The sequence below is a fragment of the Pyxicephalus adspersus genome, chromosome Z, assembly GCF_032062135.1.
Source record: "Pyxicephalus adspersus chromosome Z, UCB_Pads_2.0, whole genome shotgun sequence".
NCBI lineage: Eukaryota > Metazoa > Chordata > Amphibia > Anura > Pyxicephalidae > Pyxicephalus > Pyxicephalus adspersus.
Window position 1 is genome coordinate 49,031,843 of NC_092871.1, and position 23,257 is coordinate 49,055,099.

Sequence of the window (23,257 nt, forward strand, 5' to 3'; positions counted from 1 at the left end):
TGACAAGGGTATTGGTAAAACCACTGACTCTTTAGGGGTTGGCCTGCTGTCACCTATCCTGTCCACCTGTTTTAGCTTTTTTTTTAGCACCAAAGCAATTGAAATTGATACTCAAGTCACATTTTCTGTCAGAACAGAACACTTTTTGTGAATATTGTCTGTAGGTTTTACATATTCTGTATTTTGCTCTGACATATGTCACCATATTGCAAGGAGAATACATTCTGCACACCTACCTTTTCATATTCTGACCATTCTGCTGTCATACATTTTTAATATACATTTGCATTGTGTGCTGTGCTGAACAGAGAAGAATGTAACAATCGTATCAGTTGCTTACACTTCGAAGTGGCCCCTTACATCAAAATACCAGGTCAACTTATTTATTAACCCCCCCTCCCCCTTGTAAAAAAAGAGGGCCACCTAGTTCCCAAACATAAAGTGTACATAAACACAGAAAGTGTCGCTGGGATAAAGTGAACCCTGGGAATTGCTGGTTCTGTGTGCTAGCAGGGCAGCTTGGGGCAAGTGATTCTTCAATAGCAAGTATGCTTCCTGTAGCTCAAGAAGGGTTAATGTTTATCTGAATGTGTTTACTCCCCTAGCCACAAGGAAGTCCATAAAACAATCAGGTGCGTTTGTTGCACCGACAGCTATTTTTCACACCAAAACGTATTACGGAGGGCTCCTGTCACTACAGTCAATATGTTGGTGGTGCAACACAGTTTAAAAAGCAGCACTTGCTTCCCAGAAATAAACTAGCAAGTTTTTCCCCCCATTTCTGCTTAGGAAGGATATATGTACTGCAAAGCCACCTCTATTCCTCGGTCTGATTCACATAAAGCTGGACTAGCCACTGGTGCATTGTGTTCAGGAGGCGATGGGCAGGGACACAGAGCAGAAGGAGGGAAAAGAACAAAATAAAGGCACAGCTACCCCTCCTCATAGTCCCCTGACAATAAAGCGTTGCATGACATCACGCATAGGGGGAGTGATTTGTGGGACTTTATGTGTAACATACACCACGTCCTAGCTGCCATAACACAAGTGTTACAGATGAAGGGCTGCTAGGGGCTTGCCTTATTTCTGAGCTTTCTCTTTCTGTCAGCTGCAAGCTGCGTGGATGGTTTGTACGACTGCATGAGCTTCTCCGATACATGGCTTTCCTGGTTAACAATGAACTGCACCAGCCATCTGCCAGAAGACTATATTCCAGGTATGAACATAGGGCACACATACAAGGGGCTACCCAGGCTGTGCTGTTTGTACATACATGAGGCAGCATTGGATGCTGCTGATGGGCACAGCTACGTGCAGCAGCTCTGCTGGTTGTAAGCAGACTGACATCTCTGAGCAAAAAAGCACTCAGACTTGAGAGTCAATTGTTTCATTGTTCTGGACTTGGAAAGGAAATGTGTAAATTCAGAGGCTGAAGCAGATTGGTTATACAGAAGTCTGTCTTTCACTGGAGGTGACGCCGTTTTGGTAAACCGAGGTCACCCCTAATAAAAAAGCACTACGACAAATATTAATAAATCAGTACTCAGCATATAAAAATATAAGCAGAATGGCTTATCAGAAAAGATCTGTTTTTGTTAGATATTGTTAGAAAACATTTTAAAAATTTGAAGCAGATAGCGGATGATTTCCTGGCTGCAAGTTCACTGAAGGACAGAGGGCCTTATTATCCTTTTCTACTAAAAGACAAACTTTACATGTGATGTGTAGACCTGTAGTTACCTACCTCCTCTCTGTCAGAATGTCCTTTTTAATAAAGGTGTTTTTTATTTTGACTCATCAGTAAATGGGGAAGTAGTGATGTTGCCCACTGTTTATTTATTTATTTTTTAGTTGCTCAACAAAGGTGATAGAATTTGGTTGTGACTGTATTTTTAACAAGTGTTACATTAAGTGAGTTGTGTTTCGCCCTAGGAATGTTTTATATCTATTTACCTGCCTAAAAGATTGAATATATATATATATATACCAAAGAAAGGAATTGGGGGCTGCAGTTATAGTAAGGCTTATTTTCTACCAAAATTGTCAATGACAAAATGAAAAAAAAAAAAATGAGTGACTTGCCTATAACATAAAATGCAGGGTGTTGTGGGGGAGGATACAACAGAACAATCAGTTTTTGTTGCTAAAACTCATTTTTTATACTTATATTTTTGGTGGCAATGCAGAATGCAGCCCCCCCACAAAAAAGTGTTTTTTTTTTTTTTGTCAGCTTAAAAGGGACAAGTTAGGACACTTGCACAACAATTAGTTTATCTCCTGTAGTCATATTAGTTTATTAGCTATCATTTCTTACGGTACCAGTTGAAGGTTTACTTGACACGAACAGTGTACGGATAGATCTACCATACAGATGTACAATAACATACACAAATGGGGAAACTCTTGTGTTTGTGACCACCAACCGCACACATATTTATATATCAGTTTATAACATATATATGTGTATGATTCTAACTTGCACGGTCAGAGATTTTGAAAACGGCAATTCTTTGACGGCTAAATAATTAAAGGTGATCATTGTACCGGAGAGAGGTCATAATGATAGGATAATGAAACAATTATAGCATTATTTTAAAGACTGTGTGTCTTCTCACATTTACATTAAAATTGTTTAACATAACTACACTTAGCTCTGCCCTGCTGATTGGGTGGTATTTTCCATTGGAAATTCTATCAAATCAGCCATTTTAAGTGGCCAGCTATGCCAAGGTTTCAATTTCCATATGTGTTGCCATCCTGCTTTTAGCAACCCATTTGTTTCCAACATGGGCTGTGCTATGCAGGCAAAGTCAAACCTCGTAACCAATTGTAGCGCTACCAAAGCAAGCCAAGAATCTCTAAACAGTGATTGCAACAGAACTGCTCTGTAAAAAAACAAAACAAAAAAATAGTTGTTGAGAGCTTTTTTTATTTGTTTCTGAGATATTACACAGCATTATACAGAATACAACCAAGAATGCTAAAAGAGAACATGCAATGTCTATGCATATAACTGTGAAAAGTTGAGGATTTAAAAAAAAATAATAATTGTACTCTAGGAAATATATGGGCTCTGACATTGCCATTTCACCTTTAAAATTGCTAGTAAGTATTAAAGCCAGAGAGGCAGCATGACAGCCAGTCAGCTGACATGTATTGAAGAGAAGTCAGTTATACCAATTTTAACCTTTCTCTAAATTAAGATTCCCAGGATGCTGAAACAAATTGTTGTGTATTAGTTTAATGTTCTAAAAAACAGCAGCTACTCCCCCTATAAATATCATTATCATCCTTTTTGTGTCCCACACTGCCAGGGCTGATGTTTGCATAACATTTGTTTATAATGCCTTACCACTTGAGATGTCTTATTTGATGTTTTGCCATTCCAAAAGCTGTGCTATCCGACTTCATAATATATTGGTATTTATTAAAGTATTGGCATGAAATGCAGCATTAATTCCTTATAGGCACATAGCGTGTGAGGGTGCTTGGTATCAAATTGCATTTTAACGTGGAATGTTTATGGCTAAAGTGTATTGAATTCAGTAGCATTTTGTTTAAAAAAAACGCCTCTTGAATTTTCAGGCTGCATCACTGACAGGAAACACGTGTCCATCCAGATGTGGTGTCCCAGGAGATATTTTAGGGCATGTTGGATCTGCCATTTTCTGATTTTGTTTTTTTTGTGCAAATTTTTTACAAACTTATTTGTAAATGAAATAGTTAACACTTTTAGGTGACAAATACACCTTAAGCCCAGAGAACTTGGCAGGATCGGTCCACATTGTAGGGATCCTGTTGGACAGGCTGCTAGTAGTGTTACCCTCCTTCTAGCTGTGTGGTACTGCCATATACCTGGCGACAGGTGACAACTTGTATGAAAGATAAGCAAGTAGTTTAGCTTGTTTCAGATGACATTCTTACTTGTTTGACCGGCAATGTTTGACCAGCTAGCTCTCTTTGTAAACACCCTACTTCTACTACAAGACACCTTGAATGCTTGTGGCTGCTTCTCAGTTGGAGGGCCCTGGTTGCAGGTGCTGTTGTCAGTAATTGGTGATTTACAACTTGTTTATTATTTCTGTTTTCTTTGTTGCTCTGTGTGTTCTCCAATTCATAGAAAAGTAGTAAAATAACATTTTATTTTATGTGATGCTCTTAGTGGATACCCTAACTCATCAAGAACAGAGCTTTCCTTTTATTCTCTAGCGTGTGTTTATTGGCACTGTGTTTTGTCATGCTGCTACTCTTTTGTAAGTAAAGGGCTATAAGTGGGATAAAGTTAAAGACTAGTATGTGGAGCAGGGAGCTTGTACACAGAAAGAAGTCCCAGGCCCACCATAATCTACCTAAAAGTTGGACAATATGTGTGGATATATCCATTCAAACGCACCTGTGCCCAAACTATGGGCAATAAACTTTGTACATATTTTTAAGTCACACCCTGAATATTCCAGCTGCTTTCAATGCAAAGTTCACAATAGTTTGATGCATCAACACACACCTTACTGGCTTTTTTTTAAATGAGCAGTCTGTGAATTATATTCAGATATGTTGATTTGATTGGGCTCCTTATTGTAGGCCAACTGCTTACTTTGCTAAATAATCCATTTATACAGTGTGCACCAGAACAGTATTTACCTATGTAGATTGTTACCTTTCTGACTGTTCCCATGACAACATATGTGTCATGGAGTAAGCCCAGCATCAGAACAGTGTCTGCTATCTTTTGTGTTTGTGCACTCCATTCCAAAATGCAGATATAAATGACTGACAGACAAATGAAAACATTTAGGATTGTTGAATCACCATCTCAAACAAGGTGAGTGCTTAAAAAATTATGTATTTGTAGCAGTGCATTTAATGGGGGTCTAGAAGCATCAATGGCAAGTTTGGTTACTAAAAAAAAAAATTATTAGCATGAAGGGATCAGTCCTCCTTTACTGATGTTTCAACGTTTGGTAGTTCCTGAAGTGTTAAACCATTTTACAGTTTCTTCCTATCCTATCCTAATATTTGCAATCTTGATCTTTATCTCCCAGGTCTGCACACCTGCTGTGCATAATACTAGAGTTTCCACTATCTCTGCTCAACTTGCAATGTGTTTTTTGTATAATATAGAAACTCAATAAAAATTGTGAAAAGTTGAAACTGAAAACTTTGATGATGGTACATGCTGGGTAAAAACAAGGCTCAGCCACAGAGTGCTGTTCTAATGCCTTGTTTGCCTGCAGAATAAAGGGACAAAGTCCTACTTGCTTTTTTTTCCCCCTCTTCTCTCTGATGGTAATATTGCCTGGAAATTGGTTGCTCTAGCACTGGCAAACCATGTTAGAGAAACAGGAGTGAACTGCATGAGACAACCTGTTCCTACCTCCTGCATGGGTAAACCAGAGGTTCTTTTCTTTTAATATAAATGCACATTAGTTGCTCTTCAAATCATGCACCACAGGCTGGCAAATCTGATCTGCTTGTTGGCATTTTGTAAAAGTAAAATGAAACAACAATGGGCCCCTTATTTACTGCCATGTTTTTCTTTTTGCATTTTGAAAGATGGCAGACAGGAGTGTTAAACTTAGGCTAAATTTCAGAAGAATCATGCCCCAGCCCCTTTCTCATGTGTGGCATGCAGTACAGTGTACCAGCAACAGCTGCCCACATATGTAGAGTCAGAATATTTCTCATTACTGCCTGTAGCCTGGTAACCATCATGAACTCGCACTGCTTTGTACGGCCTTTTAAATCCCATTGTCTCTAGGCCTAACCAAGCAACGCTATAATTTAGAAGACTAAGGCATCTGCCACAGCTTTTTTTTTTTTTTCTTGCCAAGCATTGTTTTACTGTTTTACTCTCTCTTATCTATGTTCAACACAATCATTTAAAAGAAAAGTATACAGTTTCAACACTTGAGAAAATCAGTTTTATATTGTTCATTCAGGGTGAGGGGGTTGCATCACAGTTTGAGAAGGGTTCAGGCTATGTACACTTTTGCCATAATTGTCGTTGGAAATGTTTTTTCACAATACTTTCAAACGACTGCACGATGCATGAATGAGTGCTGTACATACAGCACCATTTTTCTCTATAGAGAGGGGGAGGGTGGCACCCCGCTGTGCTCTCTCCCCCTTCACTTTCCTTACCATTGCTTGGTGTCCGTGGATCCCCCAGGATGGTCGTTAGGATGATGGGCGACAAGCACTGTACACACAAGATTCTCATCCAAAATCAGCCTTGAGCGAATATGCACAAAAAATATATGCAGCTTAGTATTCCACTACTTATACAAAGGGTATATCCATCCAATTTATGATTTTTTTTTTTTTTGTAAAATATTTTTGTGAAGAATGAAAGCTTTTTTAGGATATATATATATATATATATATATATATATAAAAACTTTTATGTGTTTGCAATGATAATTAATATATTCGAGGAGGTCTTAAAAGACCCATTTGGGTTATGTTTCACAATGAGTTATCTAACAACACAGGGATGATGATGCTCCTTGCAGAAAAGTCATATGGCATATGATTTTGCATTCACTTTACAGATTTACAGGATTTAAGGCCATCATTGTGGTTATGTGCCAGGTGTTTGGTTCTCTGTTGCTGTCTAGAGTATGCCTTAGGTTATCTAGAATAGTGTGCAAAGTGACTTACATTCCTGGTTTCTATGGCTGGTGCAACTGTACAGCAAGGCAGTGAATCACTGTGCCTATCTTGTAAAAAGGGCACGACTATCCTTTTGGTTGAATTTTGTAATATCTCAAGGACATTAAACTAGGAGGTCTAGCAAGGCCCCAATATCCTGGGTAGAAATGTAGGGGTTCCATACTTAAAATTTTCCACGATTAGGTGGGAAACTAAAGTAGGTTTGTGTCTATCCGAAACAGCAACACCTTTATCACTGTGCTGAGTTTTGTTTTAAAAAAGAAATGTAACTCTCCTTTTGCAATATGAGATGTTTCCCATCTTGTCATAGGAATGTCAAAATGGGTGTCCATATCGTATAATTCCCCCACTTGTGTTCTGATGTCATCTGCTAATTTGGGATTTACCATCATGTCTCATATTGCTGGAAATAGTTATGAATACACTTTAAATAAAAAGCAAATGAATCTCCTGAGGTGGGCCAGAAACAACAGTGAAAACTAAAGTTTCTATCCAGAACTACAAAAGAAGATTCCTAATTTGTAGAAGCTCAAGATACGTTAAGGGTGAAACCGCACCCAGTAAACAGCTGTTTTGCATCCAGAAGCAGCAAACTGTACCATGGGTAACCAGATTTCAATTATTTAGACAACAACTTCAGACACATACAAAATAATGGTTCCCAAAGTCTCCTGTTTATTTGAATATAAAAGGTTGGTATTGTGGCTATCGCTTAAGCTTTTTTACCTTCTTTTCATGTTGCTTACAAGCTCATTGGCATGCTTCTTTTTATGCCATTACAGCACCACATCTCCTTCCATAATATCATGAGATTAAAGACATTGAACTAGCAGTGTACAGTGAAAAAAAAAGTCTATTTATCCTAATGCTTGCCTCTCTTATGGCAGTCCCTGACTAGAATTCCAATATTTACCCTTTACCGAGCTCTGCTTTTACATCAGAATTTAGAAAATTGATTTTCATAGGACTACCGTTTAGAAAGTTCATGAAGAGTTCCAGCCGCCTCACTTTCCAGTCTGTTGCACATTTGCTTTTATTAGACAGGAAGAACGCGGGACTTCTGCTTCCCTCTCCAAACCAGCCTGTTTTTAAAAATAATTCTGCAGAGAACTATTTCTGATTAAAATGGCAGCATAACTATAGTGTTTTGTTTTGTTTTTTTTATTAGAAATTGGAGTTAATTCATAAATCTACATTTTGCTTGTTCATCCTTTGCATTTCTTCACAATTTTTCCAGTGGTTCACCATTAACCCTATTTATACTCTTTCACATTCTCTAACATCTGATAGAATTAAAATAATTAGAACTGTCCTAATTTGAGAAATCATGTTATTCCTGGAAAATATTTGTCAAGTGGAAACATTGAAAATTCACTTTGATCAGGAGATCTGCCGTAAATTTACCCTTATGTTCTGTTGCTAAAAGCCTCTACTGTCTAATATATTGTTCTTATTGTTGTGTGTAAGATTTTCTCTAACCTCTGGTTATAGTGACACCCAGAACTCCCCAATAGGGTCACCGAGGACAATCTTAATCCTTATAGTAGTTTTAACTCCTCTCTGCTCTACCCAAAACTATATGGTCTATTGTCTAGAGCAAATGTAAAGCTAAGCTTTAGCTTTTAAAGAATAGAAATTGTCCTAATTTTTTTATGGGTGCAAGGGACAAGTAAAGGCTGATGAATATGCATGTTCTTGGGTTCCTAAACAATAAGGGATACAACTGATCCCTTATTGTTTAGGAACCCAAGAACATGCACTGTTCTGCTCATAGTAAGCTGTGTGGTTTGAAGAATGGAGGTGGCGGATAAAATTACTAAATTGCTCATGACATCAGGTCTGACACTACCTTCTAGCAGTTCTTGAGGTTGCTGTTGTTTGTAGGTTTTCAGGCCCAGAGATCAAGGTTTTTTAGTATAGCTCCAGGAGTGGCATGTTACATTGCTGGAATGATTTAAAGAAATGTTTATTTTAAAGCAAAGGTGTAATATATTTTCAGTGAATATACAGCTATTTTGCTGTTTGTGACTTAATCATTCACTATAAATAGTTGTATACAATTGTATCCATTAAAGGGTACCCTACAGTACATGAAGGCAGTATTGGCTCATTACATGAAAGATCTGTTCTTGCTGGTAATGCTTATCGGTCGTTTTGCTCTCCATGCAAGTGATTATGCCATGAAATCACTTGATAAAGTTGTCCACCACAGAGTTGTGCTTAGGTTTTGTCACCCTATCACATCCCAAATTGGTGGTTTCAAGCAGTTATGCCAACTGGCAATTATACAGGCATAGTCCACGGTTATCTCCATTAGGAAACTGACCAGGGCAGTGATGTACAGCTAACTCTGGAGTGAAGTAATTTTGTCAGATATAGAATACATAGAATTTGCCTAAACTGTCATAAAAAGGTTGAAATGTGTTATCCACGAAGGGTTTGGATTTTTTCAAAACACTGCAGAGCAAACCCAGTGTAAATTACTTATTTGACATCCTTCTATAATTTTCTCCCTATCTTTTGCCCAAACATTTCAAGCAGTTTCTGCTAAAATCTCATTTTCAGTAGATTAATTGATGAAACTTTATTCTTTTTGGGACCACGCCGAAGTAAAATGCAAGCTGCAGGACTCTTATTAGGTTTTAATTCTTTACAAAACAATTTATTATAAACTCTTAAAAAGCTGCTAAAAAGAGACTCAATAATTTATAACAATTTAAGCCTAACAACCCACACTATGCAGTTGTTTAACGGCTTGTTGGATGTCAAGACTGAAGTCCTTGTTAGGCTTTAGTATATTACACAAAAAAGACTTAATGAAACATTCCACTACAGTTGTAATTAAGCATTAATTAGCTATTTGAATTTCTTTACAGCCCACAAAAGTAAGTGTTTCCTAATAATATGAACAATGGTAAATACGGTTTACATACCCTAGCAGAATTTGTAAAATATACTGGCCATTGTTACAAGTGTGCTGATCGAATTTATTTACAACAATATTGTGGGTGCCCTTTTTAAATCATAATGATAATTGAAATCACCATTAATGACCCTCAATAAAAGTTTGCATACTTTATAATATACACAGACGTTGACACACATAATTTCCAGTTAGGATAATTAAGGGGGAGTGTCCAGACTTCAAATTTTTGTAATTAAAATAAATGTCTGTGTATAAATAGTCAAGTTAAATTAATTTACAGCTGCACTGACTTTGCTGCATACCAGGCCATGTGAAAGCAAAAGAACTGTTGATGGACCTGCAAGACAAGGTTATTCAATTGAACAAATTAGGAAAAGTATTCCTTTTTTCAGAGTTCCTAAAATGTCTGTCAGAAGTATTTAAACTCTGACAAAATAATGGAAAATTAGCTGTTCCGCTGTTACCAAGTCACAGTCCAGTAGGCCAATAAAGATTTTAGCCACAGCTGCCTGTAATGTTTGTTGAGATGCTGAAATACAGCTTCTTCAGCTGAAATACAGATGACATGGACAAGAAACTAGATAAGCCTCAAAACTTCTGTAACAAATTTTTTTGGAGACATAAGGCCAAAACTAAACATTATGGTCACAGCACTTTGGGAAGGATGCAACAAGGCCCATGACAAAAAGTACACCATCCCTACCATGAAAAACAGATGTGGATCTCTGGTGTTCTAGAGGTGAGAGCTACAACAACACAAGGAACATGGTGAAAATTGATGCCAAGATAAATGCAGCACCTTGCGTTCATCAGTCCAGAAGCTGTGAATGGGATGCATTTAATATTATTATTAAATAGGGGTTGCGAATGACAGACAGATACAGACGGTGACACAGCAGGAAGAGAAGACCCTGCCCCAAAGAGCTTACAATCTAGGTGGTGGGGGAAGTATCACACAATAGGAGGGGAGATATGTAGTGGATGGAAGTAGTGGGGGTTTTAAGAGACAGAAGAAGATGGGCAACCAAGTTTGAAAAAATGGGCTTTGAGTGCTCTTTTAAAGGAAGTAGTAGCAGGCCGAATAGGACGAGGAAGACCATTCCAAAGAGTCGGGGCAGCTCTAGAAAAGTCTTGGAGCCATGGATGTGAGAATGTTATGATTGAGGAAGTCATTAGTAAGTCATTGGAGGAGTGAAGAAAGCGGATGGAGGTATATTTCTCTACCAAAATTTTAAGTGGGAGAAGAACTGTGGATGGATGTGGAGGCAAAGCACAGGAGCTTGAATTTGATAGTGAAATGGAAGCCAGTGAAGAGAATTACGTAGAGATGCAGCAGAAGAGGAGAGGTGGGAAGGCTAGATGAGTCTGGCTGCAACATTCTTCAGTTGAAAGTGATGGATTGGAGGAATGGGCATGGAGTATATCAGAGGGAATTTGGTAGTAGACTGAGATGATGAGAGAAGAGAGGAGACTTCATCCAGAGTAACAGGGCTGAGGGAACTTGGTGATGATTTACAGGTGGAAGGGGTAAATATGTTTGAAGTAGCATGGTCAGCATCGAAATCATGTCTAATTTTGACAATTTTTTATCTTTAAAGTAGGTGGCTATATCTTGAGTAGAGAAGGGGTTCAGGAGGTAGTCAGTTGTTGAGAAAAGTCTGTGTGGGTTGGAAGCTTAGGAGGAAATGACAGCAGAGAAATACTTCTGGGTGACAGAGTTCAGTGTTAAGGTGTTGTAGTCTAGCTTTGTAGTCCATAAAGTCAGTACTAAGGCCAGATTTCCTCCACTTGCGTTCAGGTGCACGAACAGTCTTTTGTAGATGACAGTACAGCTAGGGGAGAGAATGAGACCCACACCACCACCTACTCTATTTGTAGCAAAAGGGACAGGTGTGGTCTCTTTTGCAATAAAATAATTTGACCTGCCTGTTTGCAATTTTTTAACAACACTTACCTCTCCTTGCTCCATTAGTGGTGCTGGAATCTTTACCTGGACTTCTTTTGTGTTCAGGGTCTTTGGCCATCTTGATTGACTAAGCCAATTTTCCCAGGAGTGTACACTGAGCTGCAAAGATGATTGCAAACATGCAGGTTAGTTTGTTTTATTGCAGAAGGGACAATTGCTGAATCTGCCTATTCACAATTTTTTATTTTTGTATAGTTCTGCTTTAAGAACTATGGCTATGACCCACATTTGGTGGTCTTGTTCAAGAGTACCAAAACTTTGGATTAGAGTCTATAACCTCATCCTTACTATATTAAAAATAAATCTTGAACGAAATCCACTTGAAGCATTATTAAATAAATCTATTCAAAACATACTCAAAACAAAAACTGATTGCCTTCATATTTTGTGCTACGAAAATGACTATTGCAAGCTCTTGGAAAACATCCTTTCCCAATTAAAAAATAGTAATTCAGAAAATTAATAATATTATGATAAATGAGAAACTAATTTCTATTACTCAAAATACACATGACCAATTTCTAAAGATCCGGGACCCGTGGATAAACTATACTAAATTAAATATAGATACTATTTTTATATAGTACTGTTATATAAATATATCTCCTCCTCTCTTTTACTTATTTCTTTAACCACCCTAGCGATAAACCCGACTTTGGTTCGGGTTAAAAAAAATTACAATTATCGATAAACCCGAACTTTTCTCACTGTATGAAAATACAGTGAGAAAAGTTCGGGTTTATCGATCACTTACCTGGTCCCGCTGCGATCATCTAGCGTCGTTCTCCAGCGTCGGGTGCCTTCTAAGACAAGACAAGAAGAAAAAAAAGCCGGCCGGCTTCTGTCTGCGTGCGTGTCCCTCGGCGATGACGTCGGCGCGTGTGCGGGAAATTCAAATTGAAACTCATTCAAACACATTTTGTATTGGATTGAATACAAACTCCTGTATCCAATCCAATACAAAATAATTCAAAATAAATACAAAGTATGTAATTGGTAAATTCAAACTCTCATTTTGTATTGGATTGGATACAGGAGTTTGTATTCAATCCAATACAAAATGAGAGTTTGAATTTTGTTCTCATTTTGTATTGGATTGAATACAAAGTCCTGCATCCAATCCAATCCAAAATATTAGAAAATATATTTATGTGGTTTTGTCTATAGGTATGTGACGAACACTAGGGAGGTGTTTTAGAAAAATATATTATTATACAGTATACCGAATTATCGCATTTTCAGTATTTTTCATTTATTTATGTATTCTTGTTTAAGCTGATTTTTGTGTCCTTTATTTAATTTTATTAAAGTAATTTTTTTTTTTTACATGATTGTGTGTTTCAAACATTTTTTATATTCATGATATCTACTAGAACCCTGTTCGGACATATTTCTGTAAGTTACAGGTCTACAATTAAAAAAAAAATTATACCTTGTTATACCTTGTGACCTTGTAAAACTCAATAAAAATTATTGTAACAAAGAACTATGGCTATGCAAGCTTTTGAACAGGGAATCTCATTATTTTCCCTATTTCTATGGTTTGTTTAATGGCTGTGCTGTTTTATGATGCCTCATAGTTTAAATATTTAAGAGTAAATAAAATGTGTTTTGCCTGATCACTCATGTTTTCTTTAAAAAATGGTACACGTCTTACAATTTCTGCTAGGGTATGAAAACTTCTAAGCACAACTGTGCACAATATGTGTTTTATAATGTTGGGGGAACTTCTCATGTATCCTGTAAAGGTAACAACTTGGGATAGAATTCCTTGCTAACTTTAAAGCAGGAAAGCTTCCACTTTTTCCTATTTTGCAGCCAAATTCCTCCACTTTCTTGCGGCGTTGTTTATGATTTTGGACTTACGGATCTGTAATATTAAACTAACAATCTATTGACCATACATTTTCTTTGACTGCAATTTTTATTTTAGAGCCCGTCCTGTAAATGATTTTGTCATTTAGCACTACTTTTCAGAAAGTATTCTTTTGACTCTTAAATTCCAGAATGAAAAAGGTCTACACAAAAAACACATTTGCATGTGTTTGGCAATACCTGCACTTGTCTGCTCGAGAACAGTGAACAGGGATACGCCTGTATATTCCAGAGTATGCATGTCTGTAATTCTTAGGCTTATCACTATACATGGCTGGTGTGTGTTGAGGTGTTTGTCATTGCTTTCTAAGATGGATTGTTGCAAGAGATACTTAAATTAGGAGGGTTGCTAGCAGAAATTTGCATATACATTTATAGTCATATTAACTGATTTGCTCTTTGCTAATGTTGACAGTTAGTTGCATGTGTCTTTCATTGTAAGAAAATGCTCTTTTTGAAAATAAAGTGTATGTTTATGTTCAGTTTTTTATTTTCCATGTGAAGTGCAATTGGTTTTGGCAGCAGTGTGTGCAGTGTAGTGCAGACCTCTCTTTTCTATTGCCATATATAATATGGGTGGTATGCAGACATACATCAGTGTTCCTTCTGTTAAAATTATTTATTGTCATGCTTTCCATCCAGCCTGTGGAATGTGCTGGGTGTTGGCCTTTGGATTTCCTTTTTCCACTCTCTGGCCTATTTTTGTTTTGGTTGAAGCAATTTATCAGTTTAACTGGTCCAGCTCTTTTTATGGCATCCATATACCATTAAATACTCACAGAGTGACTTGCACCCCGATATGAAAGTTTATCCCTAATCAAAAACTTTTTAGTTTTGGAGAAAGTTGGGGAAGGATTAATAACACGGGAGATTGAGACATCTGCATTCCCTGGTGGCCATTACCACCAGTAAAAAAACTGATGAAATGTTTTAGATGTTACTGTTGTCACTAGAAGAAAAACTAATGTTTGAAATGTTTCAACATTTGTGTAGGAAGGTGAACATTGAATGAAGGTGGGTTTTTTTCACATGTGGGAGGATGTTTTTTGGAATTGATTTGTAGTTACATTATATAATTGGCTGTTAAATGCGGCCAGGACACTATGTGCATGGATTTGGCAGGTTTTCTCAGTGTTTGTGAGGGTTTCCTCTGGGTACCCCGGTTTCCTCTCATATTCCAAAAACATGCGGTTAGGTTATTTGGCTTCCCCCCAAAATTGCCCTAAGACTGTAATATTCACATATGACTGAAGTAGGGACATTAGATTGTAAGCTCCTCTGTGGGACAGCTAGTGACATGACTATGAACTTTGTACAGCGCTGCGTAATATGTTGGTGCTATATAAATACTGAGTAGTAATAATAATAATGACAATGCAAAGGAATAATTTGAGCCTGAAAAATTGAAATGTGATAGCATCTTTTAATTATGGAATGAGTACTTATTTTTGAGCCATCCTCATTTTACCCGCTTTTGTTTTTGGAGACACTTGTTTAGCAATCTGCTTCTTAGTGCAGTAGCGAAGGCAGAATGTCCATCTCTGGATATTTTAAACCAAAGCAAATACTCCTTCATTAGCTGGGAGTAGCTGTTGTGGAGAGCTCAACATCTTCTTTTCATTTCTGTGCTATGGTTACCCCTCCTCCTCATTTTTCTTCTAAGTAAACATGCCAAACATCAGACTAAATATGTAACTTGGTGAAATTTAAGCATGTCATTTAGCCGTACTCGAGTAAATTAAAGGGCAGAAATGCTGGTTATGCTGCATATTTCAGCCAGCACAGGAAGCTGAGCTCAGCACTTCTTGGAATGATCGGTTTTGGTTAGATATTTTCCCCCAGATAGTAATACTCAAGAGATATTGTGGGTAGCAACCACTCTAGATGTCTGTAAATGGATTACAATGTCCCTTTTGCAAGCTATGCCTTCTGGTATGTTTTTATTTTTTTTTTCTCTTCTTTTCTGGGATGATCGAGGTATGAGAAGGGCTTGTGTGCTTTGTATGGACCCAAGTGTGCGTGAGTAAATTCCTAGCATGTTATATTGCATAAATCTCCAATATCTTCTTTATTATTGAAAAAAAAAAATCTTGTGCTTTTTGCCCTGTTGCTTTTCCTAGGTTTAGATGAATGTATCAGTTTGCAGCAATAGGAAGCCTTTCCTCATGTTTTGTCTTCCCTAGTGCCAGACTGTAACACAATAACTTTGTAGGAGTCTGTGGCAGGGGCTGATCCATGTGGTATTTCTGAACAAAGCCACCAGAATATATATGTAACCGTGTCATCTCTAGGCCAGCATCTTAGTCCAGGAAAAATATGCTACCTCTGAATGCTACTATTTTATTGAGGTGAAATGACGATGAAGATATTATAAGACTGTACGTTATTCAGTGTGAAAGGAAACCTTACACCTACTCGTTGCTTAGTATGCATGCAGATATATCCGATAATATGCACTTTAATGGAACCTGTCAATCTGAATCCAGACTGTAAGGCTGCATACACACGTGCAATAATTGTCGTTGGCAACGAACAATCCACGACAGATCATTTGATAATTAACAAAAAAAAGAGTGCAACAACTGGTTAACGACGCAGACGAACGAGGAATCTTGCTGAAAACGAATGATCATCCTGGCGGATCTGACTGGGCAACGATCATTCGTAATCTATTGTGTGTACGGTCGTTCAGTGACCGTGGATTGTTTTGTGATACACTTTCTCCTGTACTTGTCACTTCCTGCATCGCTTGAACAATCGTTCAAATGATTGTATTTAGTGTGTACATTATTGGTGGGTTATATTTGAACGATCGTCTCGTTACAGCATGTACAGAATTGTGCACAATACGATCGGTAAAATAATCAAGAATAATCGTTGATCATTCCTGTTCAAACAATAATTTTGCACGTGTGTACCTAGCGTAAGATCTTTGGTAATCCCTTTATTTTCCTGAAAACCCCTATTATCCTTGTGCCTCTTTGTGGCTTCACTTTGTTACTCTGTTTTGTCCCCCGTGATCCTTCTGATTAATAAGTGCTTTGGTGGTCAGTAAGACCTCATGGCATGTGCGAATGGCAAATGGTAAGGCGTTTGGTAAGTTTACTTCAAGTAACAATGTGAAATGATATCAGAGGGCCAAAGGAGAGTTTTCTCAATAAAAAATAGAAAAGCATGTGTATTTTAGTGTTAGGAAAGTTATCTTCCAAACTCGCCTTTCTTAACCTTTTAAAGGGAAGTGGGAAGAATACCCCCTTTAGAGAAGGCTAAAGAGGTACTTTGTTAAAGCTGGCCCTGCCATGTGGTTTTATCCCCTGACCTATGCTGGCACCATCAAATAAAAGGTCAGTCAGCCACAGCTCAAGGAATGCCTGGAAACTTCTTGAGGAACCCTAGGGTTTCAAAGAACCATGGTTGATAATAGCTGTTCTATACTTTCCATGAAGATTCAATACCGGTGGTAACTTCTTTCACGATTAGTTACCTGATGTCATGGTTAATGCCAAAGTACTGGCCATAAAAGGTTTCCAGGGCACTCCATAATATGCCAGTTTTTGTCTACTGTATTTTAGAAACCACACTCTGAGATTATTCTAAGATTATGGAGACATGAGGTGAAATTTTATTCTGATATCCCATCTTTGTATGCTAGGATGTTTGTAACTTGAGTGATTGACAATGTGCATACGTAGCAGTTGCAGTATTTTTTATTTCCATGTTCAGGCATTGCTTCCTGCTCTGTGACATGTAATAAAAACCTGATAATAGTCCTTTAAGGATTCTGTCTCTGTTTAAAGTGGAAATGTAAGTACAGGGGAAAAAAAGTATGCTTAAGTTTCATTGTATCTAGCTGCAAATGTAGGCATTTAAAGATGAATTATGGGCAGCATTACAAAATTTATATGAGCCTAATATAGCCATTTTGTTGAAGTTGTTTGACAACAATTTAGCCTTCTGTACCTCTTGCCTTTATTTTACATGTTATGTGCAGCAAGTTGTGTACAACTATTCCTGCAGTTTTGTAGCACTGTTCTTCTGCAAGATGTCACCATCCCCTCTCCAGATTGGTATTTATCGCTGTAATAGTCTGCTGTGGTTTTGTGCATTTCTGTTGAATATTAATGGTCTGGTTAATGCGCAATATGGGCTGAAAGCATGAAAATGATCCTGCGTAATGATGATTTAAGCCTTCACCAAGAGCTCCTATAAACCCTTTTGGATTCAGTATCAGTTATGATATTCGGTAATTCCAGTCATTATGCCATTTAATTCCATAAAAAAATGAAAACCTTCAATGCATAAATCTACAGACTACATTATTGAAGAGAATTCTACTAAGAGACCATCTGTATATAAAATGGCCACATGGCAGTACTTTATTTCGTATTTTAGGACAGATTAATAGAGTTATGATGTTTAGGTTTTTTCTGTACGAATACTGGGTCTTGGAGTTTTTGAAGATTTTCTTCTTTTCTCTGTAGGAAAGGGAATTCTATTTTTCCTGCACATGCATTAAGATAGCTGAAGTTAGGAACGCATCTGACATTTTATTACCACATGCCCCTGTGATAGCAGTAGACGTGTTTTCACCTCAGACTCCTCTCCAACAGTCCTTGTAAAACAATGGCTGTTACACCTTGGGGAGGAAATCTGCCAAGATCTGCATTTAAATCACCACCTCTGTTACTGGCTGCCAGGGCGTCAAATCTCAGCTCTGCAGGGATGGATAGATGTCTTATTGGCAACTACACTCCTTTGTATTACACTGCTCAGTGGTCTTCTACACTCCTTTGTATTACACTGCTCAGTGATTCAAGACCAAGAGCTGCCGTCCTGGGGGAGCCAAAACATGGGGCATTAAAGAAGTGCTCCACATGTAACCCTGTTTTCCATATCACCCCATTTTAGGTTTAGAAACTTGTTTACTGCAGGTTTCTAACTTTTATTCATATAGTGAGTCAAAACCACATGCTGCCTTTCACTTCCTATAAAGTAAATAAGTGTTTCATACAGGTTTCCTTATTTGGGTCAGAAAAAAATATATAGAAAGTATTTAAGCAGTCTTTTACCCAGCCAGCAGGTGGAACTCTTATTACCTTCTGTTTGTTATTTCTTATTGCGGGTTTCCATTGTTCTTTTGTGCATTAAAACTGGATGACATAGGGAACATCTAGAAATGTAAATTGTGCTCAAGCATTACCCTGGAAAATGAATCTTTTTTTTTTTTTTTTTTTAATTTTTTTTTTTTTTTCTTGAATTCTTCCTAAAGAACACCAGTGCGCTTTTTTGATATGTAAGGGTATCTAGACATTCCTATGCTCCATGCCTCATAGCTGTACAGTTTAGGCATTGATCCCTCTGACTGCTGGTCTCAGGAGATTTAAAGTGAGAAAGTGAGATTTGGTTATGTGATCTGTTGTGCTGCTTGTAGGTTCCCTTGTTGGAGACTGACATGAGGAAGCTAAGCCCTGTCTTCCTAGAGTTGTTATTATTATTATTATAATTATTAAACAGGATTTATACAGCACCAACATATTATACAGCACTGTACATTAAATAGGGGTTGCAGACAGCTACAGACAGTGACACAGGAGGAGGAGAGCACCCTGCCCTGAGGAGCTTACAATCCATGATATCAGGTCTTCTTTGGCTTTTTTTTTTTTTCCATTATTGTAGAGTGTAGACCCTCAGTCAAGTCTTCTGCTGCTGTCCCCGCTGAGAATATTTCCCATTACTTGTCTCCTCTGTAATATATCCAACAGGCACACAAATTGAAAAAGAAACTTGACAAAAACGTATTTCCCTTCGTTTTATTCAAAATGAAATGGGGCCCTACATGTTCACATCAATATTATTGTCCCATATTTTGTTAGCAAAGTAATCACCATTTTATCTCTTTTATGAACACTGAGATTAGCCAAATGTATGTGTTATAGGAATGGAAGATGCTTTAGGGAAATCAGAAACATAATTTGTACTACGTATGTTTTTATTTAGTGGTGGTCACAAACTTGCCACTGTCTGTTTTTTTTTGTCCAATGGCTTAAACAGATGCTTTAATAAATGCCCTGCCTCCTGACCAGCTTTTATATATATTTATATATATATATATATATATATATATATATATATATATATATATATATCAGTGTTCTGACCCAACTTACTAGTGTTCTAAGTTTTAAGAGTGTAATCCTTTGTAGTAGTGTAATAGTATAATGAATGTGGTGTAACAAGTTAGGCTTAGCACATATTAGCAGCAAAAAACATTTACCCCTTCTGAGTGACTTCTGGCAACTGCTAGGCACCTAGGATTGGTAACAGGCGGTAGGTTCTAGGCACCTAGGATTGGTAACAGGCGGTAAATTCTAGGCACCTAGGATTGGTAACAGGCGGTAAGTGCTAGGCACCTAGGATTGGTAACAGGCGGTAAATTCTAGGCACCTAGGATTGGTAACAGGCGGTAAGTGCTGGGCTTTTTCAGAGCTAGAAGTTTTTTAAGCAGCAGTTGTTCCTGGCATGAGGAATGGACAAATGTAACCTTACTGCCGGTGTGAATTCAGCCTAACTTTAGATGTGCTCCTGTGTCTATATTTAGTTAAAGTAAACTTTTGTGAAAGCATTTTTTTTTTCACTTGATTATTTTACAAAATTAGCCCAGCAGGCCCATGCTGGCTCAGCTTCCACCTTTTCTCTAATGCTCACTTGTACGTCCAATGCTGCCTTGCACTGCACATGCATTAGATTGAACACTTTTTTTTTACATTGTAAGAAATCCTCTGAAGGTGCATGCACAGAAGGAGCAGTGCAGAGCCTCTTGGGATATGTGACACAAATATCCCAGGAGGCTGCGGATTTCCCCTCCGGTCTTTACCGAAATGTAAGTGAAGACTGAAGGGGAGAGGTCCTCTCCACAAAAATGTAAAAACAAAAAACGCACAATATAATTTTAAAAATGTGGCGATGCTTTAATAGCATCATGCATGTGATATCAGATGGGAACAAGACAGACAGTGACCCCCTCTCATCACTGCCCATATTCTATATAAAAACACTGTCTGTGAAGTTTATCCGCAGTGTGTAATGTCATCGGCAGCGCAGTGTGATAGCTGTGTGAGTGTAAAAGCTGCTTGTCATATTTTGCAGCCTAACAACTCGCTGTGTTCAAACCTTCAGATCTCCTAAACCGTGGGTTGTATTAACTTGAAATTTTTAAGGTACACGTGGAGGCATAGGAAACTGAAACTGTAGGTGCAAGTGGGGGACACTTGTGGCTAAACCTTTTTAAAATGTAATTAGTATGGCATGAACATACCGTATTTTTCGCTGTATAAGACGCTCCGGAATATAAGACGCACCCAATTTTAAAGGAGGAAAATCTAGAAAAAAAAGATTTTGAAAGATTATTCCCCTTCTGATCACTCATGTGCCATTCAAATTCCCTTTCTGATCACTCTATGCCTTTCAAATTCCCTTTCTGATCACTCATGTGTCATTCAAAATTCCCTTTCTGATCACTCTATGCCTTTCAAATTCCCTTTCTGATCACTTTTTTTCCATTGTACAGCAGTTAGGACAGGGAACAGCAGGTGGCGCTGTGTCGGCTTCTTTCGCTCTGCACTACAGACAGGAGAAGACACGTGCTGCTGCTGCCAGATTGAAGAGGAGACAGACGCTGCTGCAGCCAGAGACACACGCAGGATCGGGTATCGGGTGAGTATATTATTTTAATTATTTTATACCACATTTGTCATATAGGACGCACTAACTTTTCCCCCTCAGTTTTGGGGAAGAAAAAGTGCGTCTTATACGGCAAAAAAAATACGGTAAATCTCTACCTAGCAAAATGTGCTGCCTGCTCTGTTACACATATCTGTCTGCATCTTACCTCAAACCCCAATTTCTCCAGAATTAAGAGGTGCAGGGAAACAAAAATATAGGTGGAAGTTGGAGACACGTGTGGCGTATATATATTTATTATAAAGCAAACGAGCCATCCATGTTTTACCACACAGCAATGAGCCCAAGAAAACATGTAGCTATTACCATAGTATCTACTCATATTCTTGATAGACACCAGATAGATTTATTGATTTTATTTTGCTTTTTTTAGGCAATCAAAAAGATTTCATTTCATTTTAGTAGTCTTTTTTTAATTTAAATTAGACATAAAAAATAATACTTTATTCTGTGCACAATAGATGTTGCTACACAGGACAAGACCAGATCCACTACATAGGTCAATACAAGAAAATCAGCAAAGTTACACATACCATGTAACAAATTTCAGGATGTCTCAAGGAAAATCGTGATGTACGCTTTTGACATGGAAGCTGTTCAAAGCACATGAGTGCATAGAAGAAACTCAAATGTTTACACCTGGCCACAGGAGGGGAATGAGGGAATGCAAAGAAAAGTTAGCAATTTCAGCCATAAGAGTGGTGGAATGCAGTCAGTAGATTAACCTACCCAAGGAATCAGGGAGAAAGAAGAAGATGGAAAAGAACCAACTAGGAATAATGCACAGTCAACTGCCCGATGCTTGATTGTGCCCCAGGTATTAAACTGTGTTGGCGGAGTCTTCCAAGAATCCAGTTAGATGAATGTATTTCAGGTCCCTGACATAAATATATTTACCATGTATGCTAATATAGTAGAAAAAGCATGAAAATTCTCGGCTATAGTGGGAGGAATGCCTTTGCACATCTCCTATCTGTCATGCTTCATACCTGTTGACGCCCTTATGACAAAAATTTTTTGCTTTGGATAGAACAGGGGTTGTTGTGACTTGTACACATGATGTAACCCTGTTTCCTGGGTGTGACTTGAATTTGAAATCTGCACATCTGACATCAGATGCCGCCAGTACTTTGGAACTGACAGTATCCTTTTCGATGCCACTGTTTTGGGCTTGTGGGACCTTTAAGTTTTTCAGATGGCAATGGAAGTTTTGTGGATGTTTGCGTCCTGCTGTCGAGACATTTAGGTAAGGGATGTTATTCGAAAAGGTTCATACAAGGGGCTTAAAGTGTATCTGTGTATCTTACAGTGAACTTTTTTTTTTTTTTTTGGATTGAGTGGGGAGAAGAATTAGTGCAAAAAAAAAAATCTAACACAAGTTTTCCCTTTTCTGAAACTTGCAAATTGATGCATATTGACTATATGCCACCTGACTGACACAGTATTCTTGATTTAGTGAAGGAATAGAGCATTTTCACGTTGTTAAGTAATGAGGGAAATTAAAAGAAAATTAAAATAAAAGATTTAATTTTGCTTGCTCATGATTGGATAAATTAATTCAGCACAGTTTTTGCAATATATGTGCATACATAAATGTAATTTGCATTAAACATATTGGGCCTTTTTTATGGTAAATTATAAACGGACGATTGCGGCCTATGAACAATACTGGTCATCATGGTTTGTTGCCGTTCAGAAGGCACACTATTTACATGACACAGGCTCAGAATCAATACTAAAAAAATTGTATTTTTTTTATTATTATTTATGCACACTAAAATTTATTTAAGTGTTTTCTTGTTTATTTTTTTTATTTTTTTTTACTGAAAAATAGATTGCTATGCATTGCCTTTGCTTCTGTAAGTGGAAACGTTTTTAATTGAATCACATAGTCAGTGGAAAATCTACACAAAGCTATTGTTTTCTTTTACACAGGGCATGCATTGAATGCTGCAATGACTCACTACTTCTCTATATAGCCTAGCTTGGGGCATTTAGATTAGCATTTTATCTATTTGTCCACTTAACTGGAGTCCCCAGTCACACATAAACCTCTTACTTTGAATAGACTTTTCCAA

At 37.6% G+C, this 23,257-nt stretch overlaps 1 protein-coding gene across 1 annotated transcript in view; it reads left to right on the top strand.

Annotated features, from left to right (window-relative positions):
• Window positions 1-1,024: 1,024 nt before the first annotated feature.
• Window positions 1,025-23,257, top strand: part of GPSM1 (G protein signaling modulator 1) — a 134,132-nt gene continuing 111,899 nt past the window's right edge. Inside the window, exon 1 of the mRNA XM_072430769.1 lies at window positions 1,025-1,216. Coding sequence (XP_072286870.1) covers window positions 1,158-1,216 — 59 coding nt within the window. The 5' untranslated portion in view covers window positions 1,025-1,157. The remainder of the gene's footprint in view (window positions 1,217-23,257) is intronic.